General features: G+C 42.4%; 1 protein-coding gene across 6 annotated transcripts in view; it reads left to right on the forward strand.

Moving 5' to 3' along the window:
- The window catches only part of LOC134338347 (oxysterol-binding protein 2-like), a 362,830-nt gene that overhangs the window by 325,715 nt on the left and 22,122 nt on the right, over nt 1-14,993 (forward strand). For all 6 annotated transcript variants that reach the window (XM_063034118.1, XM_063034119.1, XM_063034123.1 and 3 more), the window contains one exon: nt 12,839-13,084. In XM_063034118.1, coding sequence (XP_062890188.1) covers nt 12,839-13,084 — 246 coding nt within the window. The remainder of the gene's footprint in view (nt 1-12,838; nt 13,085-14,993) is intronic.

The following is a 14,993-nucleotide window of genomic DNA, read 5'->3' on the forward strand; positions in this document are numbered from 1 at the left end:
ACTGAGTGTTTCTTTTCTATAGTTCACACAGTCCTTCACAAAGCTTTGACCACCAAGTCATAACGTTTTCCTCCAATCTGTGAGTCCAGATCCATTTTGAATATTGTCCACTGCAGGAGTACCAGGACATATTCCTCTAGGATACCATTTCACATTTTGCCAGCAGGAGAAAGCTAATTGCCGTGCCTACCTTCTATTTTGTAGTTATCACTCAACTGCTCAGCTAACCGATCCTGACACTACACACCCTAACAGAAGGAATAGACCATTGCTCCGTCTCATCTGATTAAACCTGACCTTCTATAAACTGATAATGTATACAAAATTTAATCGCAAACAACAGGAATTCTGCAGATGCTGGAAATTCAAGCAACACACATAAAAGTTGCTGGTGAACGCAGCAGGCCAGGCAGCATCTCTAGGAAGAGGTGCAGTCGACGTTTCAGGCCGAGACCCTTCGTCAGGACTCATGTCTGGCCGCCTGGCCTGCTGTGTTCACCAGCAACTTTTATGTGTGTTGCAAGTATACAAAATTATGGGGTTGGGGGGCATAGGTAGATTCTTCCCCATAACCAAGCTGTCTATAACCAAAAGGTGCAGATTTAAGGTAAGGATTGAAATCAGATTTATTAGCAAATGTGAAGGTTGTTACTTTGTGACATCTGTACAGTACAAAGACATAAAAATATCTACATAATAAAAATAAATAATCAGTGCATATAGTGAGAGTAATCAATAGTGATAGGGGACTCGGTAGAAAGTGGTGCAGTTAGGAGTTTCTGTGGCCAGAATGCAGTGGCAAAGGTGTTTGAGGGTAAAGCTGAGGGTGTTACCTGCATGGACTTTTGATAAGGTCACTCGTGGTAGTGTAAATTCAGAAGATAACGGTGCATGGGATTCAGGGTGAACAGAGAGTAAGGGTGGAAGGCTGTTACTGTCTGGCTGAAGATCCATGACTAGTGGTGTTCCACAAGGATCGGTGCTGGGGTGTTTTTTGTAATATATAACAATGTGAGGTATTGCACTTCAGGAGGGAAAGTGAAAGGAGAAAATATACAGTTAATGGTAGACCCCTTAACAGCATTGAGGTACAGAAGGATCTTGGATTCTAGGTCCACCGTTCATTGAAAGTGGCTGTGCAGGTAGATAAGATGGTAAAGAAGGCATATGGCAAGCTTGCCTTCATTGGTCTGTATATTGATTATAAGAGTAACAAAGTCATGTTGCAGCTGCTTAAAACTTTAATCAGACCACTCTTGAAATATTGTGTGTAGTTCTGGTTGCCCCATTATAGGAAAGATTGGAGACTGTGAAGAGGGTGCAGGAGAGGTTTACCAGGAGGCTGCCTGGATTAGAATGTATGAGCTTTCAAGGAAAATTGGACAAACTTGGATTGTTCTCCCTAGAGCATCAGAGACTGAGGGGGGGGAGTGGTGGAGTTTTTCTTTAAATTATGGGAAGCGTAGATAGGGTATATTGTCAGAATCTTTTTCCCAGGGTAGAAATTTCAAACACCAGAGGACATGCTTTAAAGTTTAGAGTTGTGAAGTCTAAAGGCAATGTGAAGGGAAAGTTTTTTACACAGAGAGTGGAAAAGGTTACCAGGGTAGTAGTGGAATCAGGCAGTCTGGTGGAGTTTGAGGCTTGGCACAGAGAATATGAAGGGAATGGAGGGATGTGGGTGATGCATAGGAGGAGAAGAACATTTACTATAAACTGACATCAGCATCAGCACAACATAGTTTTGAGTATCTTCCATCACTTCATGAAATTAGTTGATCAACAACTCAATGGATTAGTTTGTCTCCCCGGTTTGGAACGATGCATCCCCTGTTTGTTTTTCCTATTTTTCTATCTCTGCACTCTGATGTTAAATATTCATTATCATTTCTTTTGGATGTTCATGGTTGAAATTCATCTGGAATTGTATTTTTAATCTTAAGTCTGAGTTGTTTACTAACTGTGAACATTCCTTCTGCTGTACTGTAACCTCTCCAATGAAAAGTAAAGTAAAAGACGTCTTATTTCAAGTTTATCTTCAGGTTTTTTGTGCCCTAACCTTGTTAAAGACTTGTGTTGTGAATGTGCTTATAGAAAATATTACTGCATTAAATAAAGATCGATATATTTTAGTTATTAAGGGATTCTCTCCTTTATTTATGCATTTGGTTTATGTCTCTTTAGGTTCAAGATTGCCATTATCTCATGGTCATTGTTGTAGAGTTAAACAGGCCCTTCAGCCCAACTGGTCCATGCTGAACAAGATAACCCATCCAAACTAGCCCCAGTCTAACTGAGCCTTTCCGGTCTATATACCTATTTAACTGTCCTTCAAAAGTTGGGATTGTATCTGTCGACCATATCCTCTGGCACTTGATTCCACACAGATGTCAGCTTGTGTAAAATAAAATGCTCCTCAAGTTCCTCTTAAATCTTTCCCCTCTTTTTCTTAGCAAATTTGTCCTCAGTAGATCCACCTCCCCAGGCCATTGCTGTTTTCACTTCTTCAGAGGTATTTATCTCCAGTTTATCTTGCTGAGCTCCAGTCTCCTTCCCTCAGAGCTGATATTTTGCCTGATGGATTATTGTATTTTACTGGGGTGATCACTCCCACTGTGTTATCTTGAACATTCCTTGCTGATTGCTATTCCTTGAATAATATTTTGGGCTTGCTTCTCTTTCTGCTGAGAGTACAAATGAGACTAATGGGTTTGTGGTAACCTATGTAGAATTTTAGTCTGCCTTGAGGATGGCAATGACAAATGAGCAATAAAATAGGTACAAAATTAGATCTCTAAAACTTGGCATGCCAGGTTGACCCATGCTCATTTATAATGTAATAACCTTTTTGCATTAATTGTATGTATGTTTTTTGCAGTGCTGGGTCAGTCTTATACTTGTAGATTAACTACAGTGGGGGCATGTAAAATGCAGATCTGTTTCCCATGGTATGATTGTTCAATATATATTTGAAATTTTCCACATCAATGATGTTTTGCATTTGGTGATTGCTAAATATACAGAGGCAAATTCCAACAGGCTTGTGCTTATCCTGAGTCGACTGCCTCTGATGTACCAGTGTAGCATTATCTTTTATCACATTAGTGATTCTCAAGGTTGTGAGATTTGCATCGGAGTGCTTCAGCCTATGCATGGTGCTGAGCTGTGACCTCTGTTAAAGTCGCAGCTCAGACTTAGTTGTTTTTTAATTGTTTCATTGTTTAATTGTTAATTTTTTTTTAGGTTCATAAAGGTGGTTTTGGGAACAGAGAGGGTAGTTAGGGACCAGGTTATGGTTTTAGGAACATGGATGTGGGGGAATTAGAGGTCAGGCTAGAGTCTAAGTCTGTATCGCTGTCTAAACCCCTATGCTGTTGATCCTCATCTTTAACGACTTTCTGTTAATTAAAGATGCAAGTTAAAATTTCAACAAAATAAACTTCAGCCCTGTAACATTACTTGCTGTTGACATCTGTTTATTTATGCTTTTATGAGGACAACTTCGAAAGGCAATGCCTCAGAAAGGTGGCATCCATCACTAAATACTCCGCTCATTGCTACTATCAAAGAGGAAGTGCAGGAGCCTGAAGATACACATTCAGCGTTTTATGAACAGCTTCTACCTTCCACCAACAGGTTTCCGAATGGACAATGAACCCATGAACACTTCCTCACTGTGTTTGCACTGCTTATTTAATATATATATGAGGCTGGAAGATGTGAGTAGACAAACAGATCTCACAGCCAACGGGTCAGATTTAAACTCTACTATCCTACACATCCTGTCACAAGGACACCACAACAAATAAAAGAAGAACATCCCCATCTTCAGTGATGACTGAGCACAGTGTGTAAGTGGCAAAGAGGAGGCTGACTTATTTGTAACCATCTTCAGTCAGAAGAATAGAGTGGTCCATTTGTCTTAGTCTCCTGAGGACTGATCGCCATCAGACCAGCTAGTCCAGCCAATTGAGCTCTTCCAAGTGTTATCATGAAATGGATGAGGATGAGGACACCAGTTACAAAGGCTGTGGGACCTGACAGCAGTCCATTTGTATTGCTGAACACCTGTACCTCAGAATTAGTTGTTGCAGTATGATTTTAAGGACAACCTAAGCGCTAAAAAGAGGGCGTTTAGAGATGGAAATAGGGAGGAGCTGAGGGCAATACAGAGGGACCTGAAAGCTAGGATCAGGGAGGCTAAAGACAGGTACAGGAGGAAGCATGAGTGGAAACTCCAGCAGAACAACATGAGAGAGGTCTGGAGGGGGATGAGGACCATCACTGGGTTCCAGCAAACTAGCAACAGAGGAGCTGAAGGCAGTGTGGACAGGGCCAATGAACTTAACCTGTTCTTTAACAGATTTGACATTGTGGCCCCTGCCCATCCCCCACATGAGCCATCTGTTGTCGGCCCCCAACCAACACATATTCCACTCTCCCCTCCTACCCCTCCTCACAGTCCCCCACCCTGCTCTCATGACTATACCTCTTCCCCACACGAAACCACCACGGTGGGCTTCACAGCTCTACAGGTGAGAAGACAGCTGAAACGTCTCAACCCAAGCAAGGCTGCAGACCGGATGGTGTCAGTACCAGGGTGCTCAAAGCCTGTGCCCCTCAGCTATGTGGAGTACTTCGCCATGTATTCAACCTGAGCCTGAGGCTCCGGAGGGTTCCTGTACTGTGGAAGATGTCCTGCCTCGTCCCAGTGCCAAAGACGCTGTGCGCCAGCGCCGAAGATGCCACGCGCCAGCGGCCTCAATGACTACAGACCAGTGGCATTGACCTCCCACATCATGAAGACCCTGGAGAGACTTGTTCTGGACCTGCACCGGCCTATGGTCAGGCCACACTTAGATCCCCTCCAGTTCGCCTACCAGCCCCGACTAGGAGTTGAGGATGCCATCGTCTATCTGCTGAACCGTGTCTACGCCCACCTGGACAAGCCAGCGAGCACTGTGAGGGTCACGTTTTTTGACTTCTCCAGTGCGTTCAACACCATCCGCCCTGCTCTGCTGGGGGAGAAGCTGACAGCGATGCAGGTGGATGCTTCCCTGGTGTCATGGTTTCTTGATTACCTGACTGGCAGACCACAGTACGTGTGCTTGCAACACTGTGTATCCGACAGAGTGATCAGCAGCACTGGGGCTCCACAGGGGACTGCCTTGTCTCCCTTTCTCTTCACCATTTACACCTTGGACTTTTACTACTGCACAGAGTCTTGTCATCTTCAGAAGTTTTCGGATGACTCTGCCATAGTTGGATGCATCAGCAAGGGAGATGAGGCTGAGTACAGGGCTACGGTAGGAAACTTTGTCACATGGTGTGAGCAGAATTATCTGCAGCTTAATGTGAAAAAGGCTAAGGAGCTGGTGGTAGACCTGAGGAGAGCTAAGGTACCGGTGTCCCCTGATTCCATCCAGGGGGTCAGTGTGGACATGGTGGAGGATTACAAACACCTGGGGATACGAATTGACAATAAACTGGACTGGTCAAAGAACACTGAGGCTGTCTACAAGAAGGGTCAGAGCCGTCTCTATTTCCTGAGGAGACTGAGGTCCTTTAACATCTGCCGGACGATACTGAGGATGTTCTACAAGTCTGTGGTGGCCAGTGCCATCATGTTTGCTGTTGTGTACTGGGGCAGCAGGCTGAGGGTAGCAGACACCAACAGAATCAACAAACTCATTCGTAAGGCCAGTGATGTTGTGGGGATGGAACTGGACTCTCTGACGGTGGTGTCTGAAAAGAGGATGCTGTCTAAGTTGCATGCCATCTTGGACAATGTCTCCCATCCACTACATAATGTACTGGGTGGGCACAGGAGTACATTCAGTCAGAGACTCATTCCTCCGAGATGCAACACAGAGCATCATAGGAAGTCATTCCTGCCTGTGGCCATCAAACTTTACAACTCCTCCCTTGGAGGGTCAGACACCCTGAGCCAATAGGCTGGTGCTGGACTTATTTCCTGGCATAATTTACATATTACTATTTAATTATTTATGATTTTATTACTATTTAATTATGGTGCAACTGTAACGAAAACCAATTTCCCCTGGGATCAATAAAGTATGACTATGACTATAAATATGATTTTAACACTGGTAACTATCTGACAATCTGTAAGATTGCCGTGGTATTTCCTTTACAAAAAAAAACAGAACAAATTCATTGCAACTAATTACTCTTTCATGGGTCTACTGCTAACAGTGACAGCCATTTCTTCAGTAATAACCTGCTTACAGTTTGGGTTTTGTTTAGCCCTCATTAACCTTAATCAGAAAGAAGTGATTTCCAGAGGCAAAATGAGGTGATGGTATAACATCAAGGCCATTTTTACAGGAATTGGAGAAAACTTATCCCCAGCAAATTAAATGTAAAGGAAGATAGTTGCAGTTGTGGGCGGTCAAGCATCTTAGCCCTAGGAGATAGTTCCTTGTGCAGAGTGAAAAGCAGCAAGAATCAGGGGTCAGATTTATTCACATATATATTTACATGTTAATACCCTGGTTGAGATTTCTGCTGCTATGTTGTAGGTATTTCATTTTAGCAGTTTTTACAAAGGCAGTGTGTCCTGCTGGTAGAATGCTTTGGTTTCGGCTAAAGATAAGAAGCCCTGCTGATCAACTTAGGAATGTGGTGTCAGCCAATCAGGATGGTGGGATCTGGAGAAAGTTGTAGAGAGAGTGGGGCAGGGAGAGTTTTGTGATGGACAGTAGTCTGGTTTGGGGCTTTTTGGCGGGAACTGTGGAGAGGACAGGAGGGAAGATGCTGAAGAATGTTGTTGCAAAGAGAATCCCCAATGCAAGAAGTGCTTTATGCAGATGAAGGGCTCAAAGGAGGAAGGGCAACAAGAAAGAGAGAGAGAGACGGGGGGGGGGAGAGAGAGAGGGAGGGAGGGGGGAGAGAGAGAAAGAAAAAAAAAGATTTTCCAGGGGAGTTGGAAAATATGGTGGGTGTTTTCATGTAGACCGTGGGTCCACACATGAGTTAGAGATACATCCCCAAATACTCCAGTTTGAGCTCCAATGGTCTGGTTTAACTGTAACTGGCCCTTTTCTGTTTCTGAATAACTGTTTGATAAAGCTGAAATTAGTAAATATACTTGCTTTATAATTTAATGCTGTGTACAATCTGTTATTTCTTGCCGACCGAAATCTGTGTATGGGCAGTATTTACACAGCATTTGCTCAAATCGAGCTTTCTTTAATTGGAACATCCCGACGTTCCTGTTTGATTGAACCCCAAGTGATACTGATCCTAGGCGTCCGTCATTTATAAAAGGTGGCCTTCTCATCACCGAGTCTCCTGGCTGTTAGCAGAGATAGCTAATGAGAAAAATTTGCTTACACGCCTGGTGAGGGTGTTACACATGTATTAGGAACTTGCTGTGATGTGTTGGCACAACATGCATCATAAACAACTACATTTAAACAGAATTATATAAAAAATAAAGTTAGAGGTTAAAGTATGGATAAGGAATAAAATGTAGGTAGATACAGAAATATATATATATATATACACACACACACACACACACAAATATATAATATATATATTATAATATATAGTATATTATATAATATATGTGTACATATATATATATATATATATATATATACACATACACACACACACACACACACACACACACACACACACACAATATAAACAGCATTATAAAAAGTGGTTTAAAATTTTTACAGAGCAATTTAATGACTGGGGGAGTTAGGTGAGCTAACTAGAATGGTTGATCAAAGTAATAGCTTGGGAAAAGAAATTTTTAAGATGTCTACCTCATGAACACTCAATTATTATTTCTCTTATGAACTATTGTTTTATGTATATTTATTGTAACTTATGGTATTTTTTAATGTCATGACAACAACAAATTTCGTGACATATATCAGTGATAATAAACCTAGATTTTGATTCTGAAACTTGCTTCCCTCCGTCTAAGGTCAGAATGAAGATGATATGTTGTGCATCAGAACACAAAGTAGTCCATTCATAAATGCACCTAAACTTTGGATGATAAATAGATGTGTGGCTAGGTATAACTCAAATGGGATCCATAAATTTGCTGAGAACAGAAATGTTGTCGGCAGAATTTCAGGTGATGACAAGGAGCTGTACTTGAGTGAGATAAACCCCGCTGGGTGAGTGCTGTTGCAACAATAACCTTGCACTCAGTGTTCGTAAGACCGAGGACTTGTGGAAGGGGAAGTCAGGATAGCACACACCAGTCCTCATTGAGGGATAAGGGTGAGCAGTCGCAGACTCCTGGGTGTCAACATCTCTGAAGATCCATCCTGGGCCCAACATTGATGCAATTACAAAGAAGGCATGTCAGCAGTTATATTTCATTAGGAGTTTGAGGAGAATTCATATGTCAACAAAGACGAGCAAATTTATACAGATATTCTATGGAGAGCATTTTAACTGGGAGCATCACCATCTGGTGTGGAGGGGGCACTTTTACTGGCTCAGAAAAAGCAGCAGAAGATTGCAAGCTCAGTTTGCTCCATCATGTACACCAGCCCCCCCCCCCAGCACAGAGGACATCTTCAAAAGGCAATGCCTCAAAAACGAGGCATTCATCATTTAGGACCTCCATCACCCTGGACATATTCTCTTCTCATTGCTATCATCAGGGAGGAGAGACAGGAGTCTGAGGACATACACTGAATGTAACAGAGAGCCAGCAGAGATACTTAGATAGGAACAGCTTCTTCCTCTCCACATCACTTTTCTGAATGGACTGTGAACCAACCCATGAAACACTACCTCACTATTTTTTTGCATGATTTACTTTTATATATCTTATTGTAATGTATTGCTTTTTATGTCTTACACTGTACTGCTGCCACAAAACAACAAATTTCATGATATATGAAAGTGTTATTTGGATTCTGCAAGTAATCAATGAACATTTGCCCCACACAAGAGCCAGGAGTTGCTATAGAAGCTCTGAAAATAGCGATATGAAATGCAAAATTGACAGTGGCCATCCTGTGGGTTTAAATAGCAGTTTCTGTGTACTGTTGGTGCTTTTTCCATTGGTCCATTGCGACTTGCTGAAAATGTACTGTGATCTGCCTCAAGATGTGAAACAGCGCCACCTACTGTATCCATAAAGACTAAAGCATCAACAGGAAAAGGATGGAGGGAACTTCAGGCAAACATTGTGGGGTAACTAAAAAGTAACACAAAGTATGTCGTACAGTTTGGGTCATCTTAACATAAACAACCAGATTTACACATACAAATTTAGATACCATGCTAGAGAGAACTGGCCCACATAATCTGGTCCATCACTTCCATGCAGTACTGAGGCTGCACAACGCTGTCAGTGCTACTACCTTTCAATAGACATGATAATCCAAGCCCTCACCACCTCCTATCCAGATAGATGGAACAACCCCACAGCAACATTTTAGGAGGGCAGGAAGTTTTACCTGGTGCTCTGACCAATGTTATTCCTGAACTGACATCACTGGGGCAGGTATCTGGTTATATTATATTGCTGTTTGAGTGCATAGACTGGGGTGACCACACATCAGAAGTATTTCATTGGCTACAAAGCTCTTTGAGAAATCCTAGGTTGTGGAAAGTGCTTTGTTAATGCAAATTCTCACATTCTGCAATAAATAAGTAGAGCCTCGAGAATCCATCCTTGAGGACCCTCACATGTTCTCTTCACTACCATCAGGGTGGAGGTACAGAAGCCTGAAGACACACACACAACTTTTTAGGAACATTTTCCACCATCAGATTTTGGACGGTCCATGAACACTGCTTCACTATTCTTCTTGTGCACTATCTATTTACTTTTTTAAATAGTAGCTTATCATAATCTTTACGGCTCGCACTGTATTACTGACTCTTTTGCAAATTTCATGACATATGTTGGTGATGATAAATCTGATTCTGAGCCACTACCCCATAGTTCCAGAGACCTGGGTTCGATCCTGACGTCCGGCGCTGTCTGTGTGCAGTTTTACATCCTCCCTTCGATTGTGTAGGGTTTCTCCAGAAGCTCTGAGTTCATCCCGTGTTCCAAAGGCATGCTGAGTGGTCTTTGTAAATTGCCCCTGGTGTGTAAATGAATGGAACAGTCAGGTGGTGGGGGAGTTGAGAATGGGGGTAAGTGTAAATTGGTGGTTGATGGTCGAAATTGACTTTATGGGTCAAAGGGCCTGTTTCTGTTTCATATCTCTATAACTCATTAACAAATCGGCCTCAGCTGCCACAGGTTCAGTTCCTTCACTAACTGTTTGTTAACCAGCCAAGGCTCAACGGAGTACGGTCAAGGGTTGAAATATAAATATTTTGCAACATTTGTATTATTTAATTACTAAAGTTGTCACTTCAAATCAGGTTTATCAGAAATAGAATCAGGTTTATTATCACTGACATACATCTTGAAATTTGTTGTCTTGCAGCAGCAGTACACTGCAAGGCATAAAGATTACTAGAAATTACAAAAATAAATAGTCTAAAAGAGGAATAGTGAGGTTGTGTTCATGGACCATTCACAAATCTGATCACAGAGGAGAAGTTGTTTCTAAAACATTGAGGCTCCAGTACCTCCTCCCTGATGGTAGAAATATGAAGCCAAGTCCTGGATGGTGAGGGTCTTTTAATGATTGATGTTGCCTTCTCAAGGCTCTGCTTCTTCAAGATGTCCTTGATGGTGGGGAGCATTGTGCCCATGATGGTTTTGGCTGAGCCTACAGTCCTCTGCAGCCTCCTTCAACCCTGCACATTGGAGCCCCCCGTCCTAGGCTGAGGTACGGCCAGTCAGAATGCTCTCCACCACACATCTGTTGAAATTTACAAATCTTCGGTGACATACAAATCTCCTCAAACACCAAGTGAAGTAGAGCTGCCTTCATCATGATTACAACAATATGTTAGGCCCAAGATAGATCCTCTGAGACTCTGAGATGCTGATACCCAGGAAACAGAAGCTGGTTACACTTTCTACTCCGGCGCCTCAATGAGGACTGGTGTGTGTGCTCCTGACATCACTTTCCTGAAGTCCATGTTGAGTTCATTGATCTTGCTGACATTGAGAGCAAGGTGGTTATTGTGACACCATTCAACCAGCCAGTCTGTCTCACTCCTGATTTCCTCCTCGTCACCTTCTGAGAGTCTGCCAACAACAGTAATGTAATTAGTGAACTTACAGATGCCATCTGAGCTGGACCCAGCGACACAGTCTTGAATGTAAAGAGAGTAGAGCAGTGGGCTAAACACAAATTCTTGAGGTGTACCTATGTAGAACTGCAATGAACTGGATCACACTGGAGCTGATGACCAGTAAATCCAGAGGGATCCCTTAATATCCAAAACTGAGGGCTGGATGCTGTTTGCCCACAGTTCCACTCATTTGATTAAAGGGAAATTTCACTCCTCTTTGTTTTGACCGCACATACTTTTTCAATTACTTAAAAGTAATGTGTTTTAAAATAAATTATTACTTCTTAAAATTTTATAGTCTCTGTTAAATTCATTTCTCTTTTAATTAACAAATAATCTGCTGGAATAACTTAGCGGGTGAAGTGACATCAGTGACAGGAAAGAGATTTTCATCCTGATGCGGAGTTTCCTCCCATAGGTACTGCTGTAAACGCTGCGTCCTTAATGGGTATTGCCCCAGATTCCAGCATCTGCAGTCTCCTGTGTCTCTCTTTTAATGTGTCTGACAACAAGACACGAAAGGGGCAGGGCAGCCCTGTGAGAGGAGAGGGCTGGGGCTGAAACCTCGGGAGGGGCCATCCCCAGGCCTGGCCCCCACCTCGTTCACTGGACAGAGGGACCCGTAGGTGATTGGCAGCCATGGGGCACGAAGGATCGGGGCAGCCAGAAGGCTAGCAGAGGGGTGGGGGTGCACTGGGTTGCGGGGAGGCAGGTATTCATCGAGTGCATTCCAGACAGTTACACTCAGTTGGAATAACCTGCATAGGATTAACCCCCAATGTACTGATGCATTTTCCATCCATATTCGGGCTTGCACTGCAGTCAAAAATAATCTCTAAAACTGGAGTAAATCTTTGAATAGCTATAACCCAAATGTCTGCCATTTCCCTGCTGGCTAAACTGATCAACACAGATCTGAAGTTACGTCAGGACCCAAACTGCGCAAGTCGTGCACACTGTTACAGCGACGGGATTGTCACCCTGCTGAATTTTATTTAACTGACAAAGGCAAATGGCATTAAATATCCTAACATCATCTTTGGTTCCGGGGGAAGTGGGCTCAGTGTCTGAAGTATCATTTACTTGCTGATGATTTTGGTTTGAAACCGGGTTGATCATTGTTCGCCCAAACAAGGTGTACAATTGGTGGAGATCAAACTCTTGCTGTGTCTCTGCACACTGGCAGATTCGCTGTTTAGTCATGTGTAAGCTGGCCAGGAGGCAGTCAAGACATGTTATAAATGACTTTACTCTCTTCAGGCTAATTAAAATTAAAAACTAAGATGTTAAAAACAAATCAGTAGATTTTTACTCCTGTTGTAGCAAGAGATCATCAACTAGTTAGAGGAAATGTTATGATGAAATTAGTCACCTGGTGATTGGGAGACACTGGGAACTATTTTCCTGAAGTGGATGGTGTGTGGTAACTATGTCCTTGCAGAATTATCTTAAAATATTTGTTTCAAGTTCAATTTTTGCTATTTCAACTGATGTTAATTCATTTACTATTAAAGACTCAATTCTCTATTTAAGTAATGAGTGTGAAAAATTAATGCCTTGTGCAATTGCATCCTTGAAGTTTAATTAAAAGCATGACCTTTACAGCTCATGTTCTTTCCTCTTCTAGGTTAATTTCAATGAGCCTTTATCAATGCTTCAAAGACTAACTGAAGACTTAGAATATCACGATTTATTGGACAAGGCAGCTCAGTGTGAAAACCCAGCTGAGCAGATGTGCTATGTGGCTGCATTCTCAGTGTCTTCCTACTCAACGACCGTCCATCGCACAGCAAAGCCATTTAATCCTCTGCTGGGGGAGACCTTTGAGCTGGACCGGCTAGAGGAGAGTGGCTTCCGTTCGCTGAGTGAGCAGGTGAGGGACCTCTGTGACAGATAGTAGCCTTGACTCTAAGGACTGTGTTCTCTGAGCAGTTCTAATATCCAGCAAAGTCCATTGGCGTGGTAAGGGATGGTGTGGTAGTTCTATGGAATAAAAACTATTACAGGTACCAGCTGTAAGATCTGGGTTCAATTCCCTCCACTGTCTGTAAGGAATTTGTATCTTCTCCCTGTGACTCTATGGGTTTTCTCCAGGTGGTCCAGTTTCCTCCCACATTCCAAGGTTGTATGGTCAGGGTTAGTGAGTTGTGGGCATGCTATATTGGCACTGGAAGCGTGTGGTACTTTTGAGCTGCCCAGCATAATCCTCACTGATTTGATTTCACTGTGCATTTTGAAGTACATGTAATCTAATCTTTAATCTTTGGCATAAGAATGGGAGACTCAGAGAGCTTAAAGTGTCATGTACCCTGTGACGGGAATAAAGAACCAGCAGAGATGGAAAACACTTTGGAGTCCAGTATCGCTATTAACTAATAATATTTATTAGTAACTACACAATACAGTAATACAAATGTAGATAAATCAGGTTAGCAATGATTATATATATAAGTAAGTATATCAGTAAGTGTGGAAATATATGTATGAAAAACCAAGCTTCTTTAAGTCTAGGGGTAAAAAGATACAGTCTTACAATAATGAGTAAAGTTAATTTCAGTTCAGTTCGGTTCGTGGTATTGAGTTGAGTAGTGAAGGAGAGAGAGAGAGAGGGAGAGATTTGAGTCTTCAGGTGAGCTGACGCCGTTGATTCTCTCGTTGTCCTTCGAAATCCTTTAAAAGTCACCGACTGTGACTTTAACAAAGGGGACCGGTTTTCTGTGGTGGAGCTATCACCCAGGCGAAGGTGGACACATGGACAACTCCCCACCAGTCAACCCCTTTCTTTTCCACCGCAAGAGCGACTGATCGATCCGCCTGATCGATCCTCCAAAACCCACTTTAGATTTGCGGGCACAACAACGCTCATTCAGTGTCCAAAAGATGTGTCTGAGGTCTATCATCTGACCTCCTATTTTATCTTCCCATGCTGAGCACCAGCTGACACTCAAATAACTCCTCCTTCCTTTGTCTGTGTAAGAAATGTACAAGCATGCCATGCCCTTGGGAAGTATCAACATGCTGCTGAAAATCATAACATCAAGTGTCCATCAAATAACACTGCCTTCGGTCACCATAGCAACTTACAAGCTGCTGGGTGCCATCTCGCTCTCCAACTCAGCAGAAATCCAAAAGTTAGCCAGTTCTTCCTCGTGCCTTAAACTGACAGTCCAACAGTTAGTCTTTGTATCTCTCTCTCTCTCTCTCTTCAAAACAAGATATCGATGTTAAATAACTCTCTCTCTTTTCAAAAGCACAGTTAATAGGGGTAAACAAGCACAGTTCACAGTTCATTCATATAAATGAGGCAACAGAATGTAAAGGCATCATTGCACGTTGATAGGTATAATTATTTGGTATAATTACACAAAAGCAAAGTGTGCCTTCTTTCTTCCTCACAAATTGCCCCTAGAACTTTCAATAAATTTTGCAGTCAAAGAACAGTCAGGCACTTGACACAGTCTTTAAAGCAACAATTATTGTTCACAACCAGAATTACACATATTACAGTTACTGGACTTACAATTGTATGTCAGCAGATTATCACAAGCACCAAATAATTATACCTATCAATGTGCAATGATGCCTTTACATTCTGTTGCCTCATTTATAAAAAACTGAGATGTTCAAAACAAATTACTAGTTTTCAGTTCTGTCATGACAAGCGATTATCAGATAGAGGAAACTATTCTAGCATGTTCTCAGAGCCTCACTGGGCAAAGCGTATTGTCCCCTCTGGAAATAGCTGACCCACGGCGGCTTGGGAAAGGAGAGGAAGTATCCAA

This window comes from Mobula hypostoma, chromosome 27 (assembly GCF_963921235.1).
Source record: "Mobula hypostoma chromosome 27, sMobHyp1.1, whole genome shotgun sequence".
Taxonomy (NCBI): domain Eukaryota; kingdom Metazoa; phylum Chordata; class Chondrichthyes; order Myliobatiformes; family Myliobatidae; genus Mobula; species Mobula hypostoma.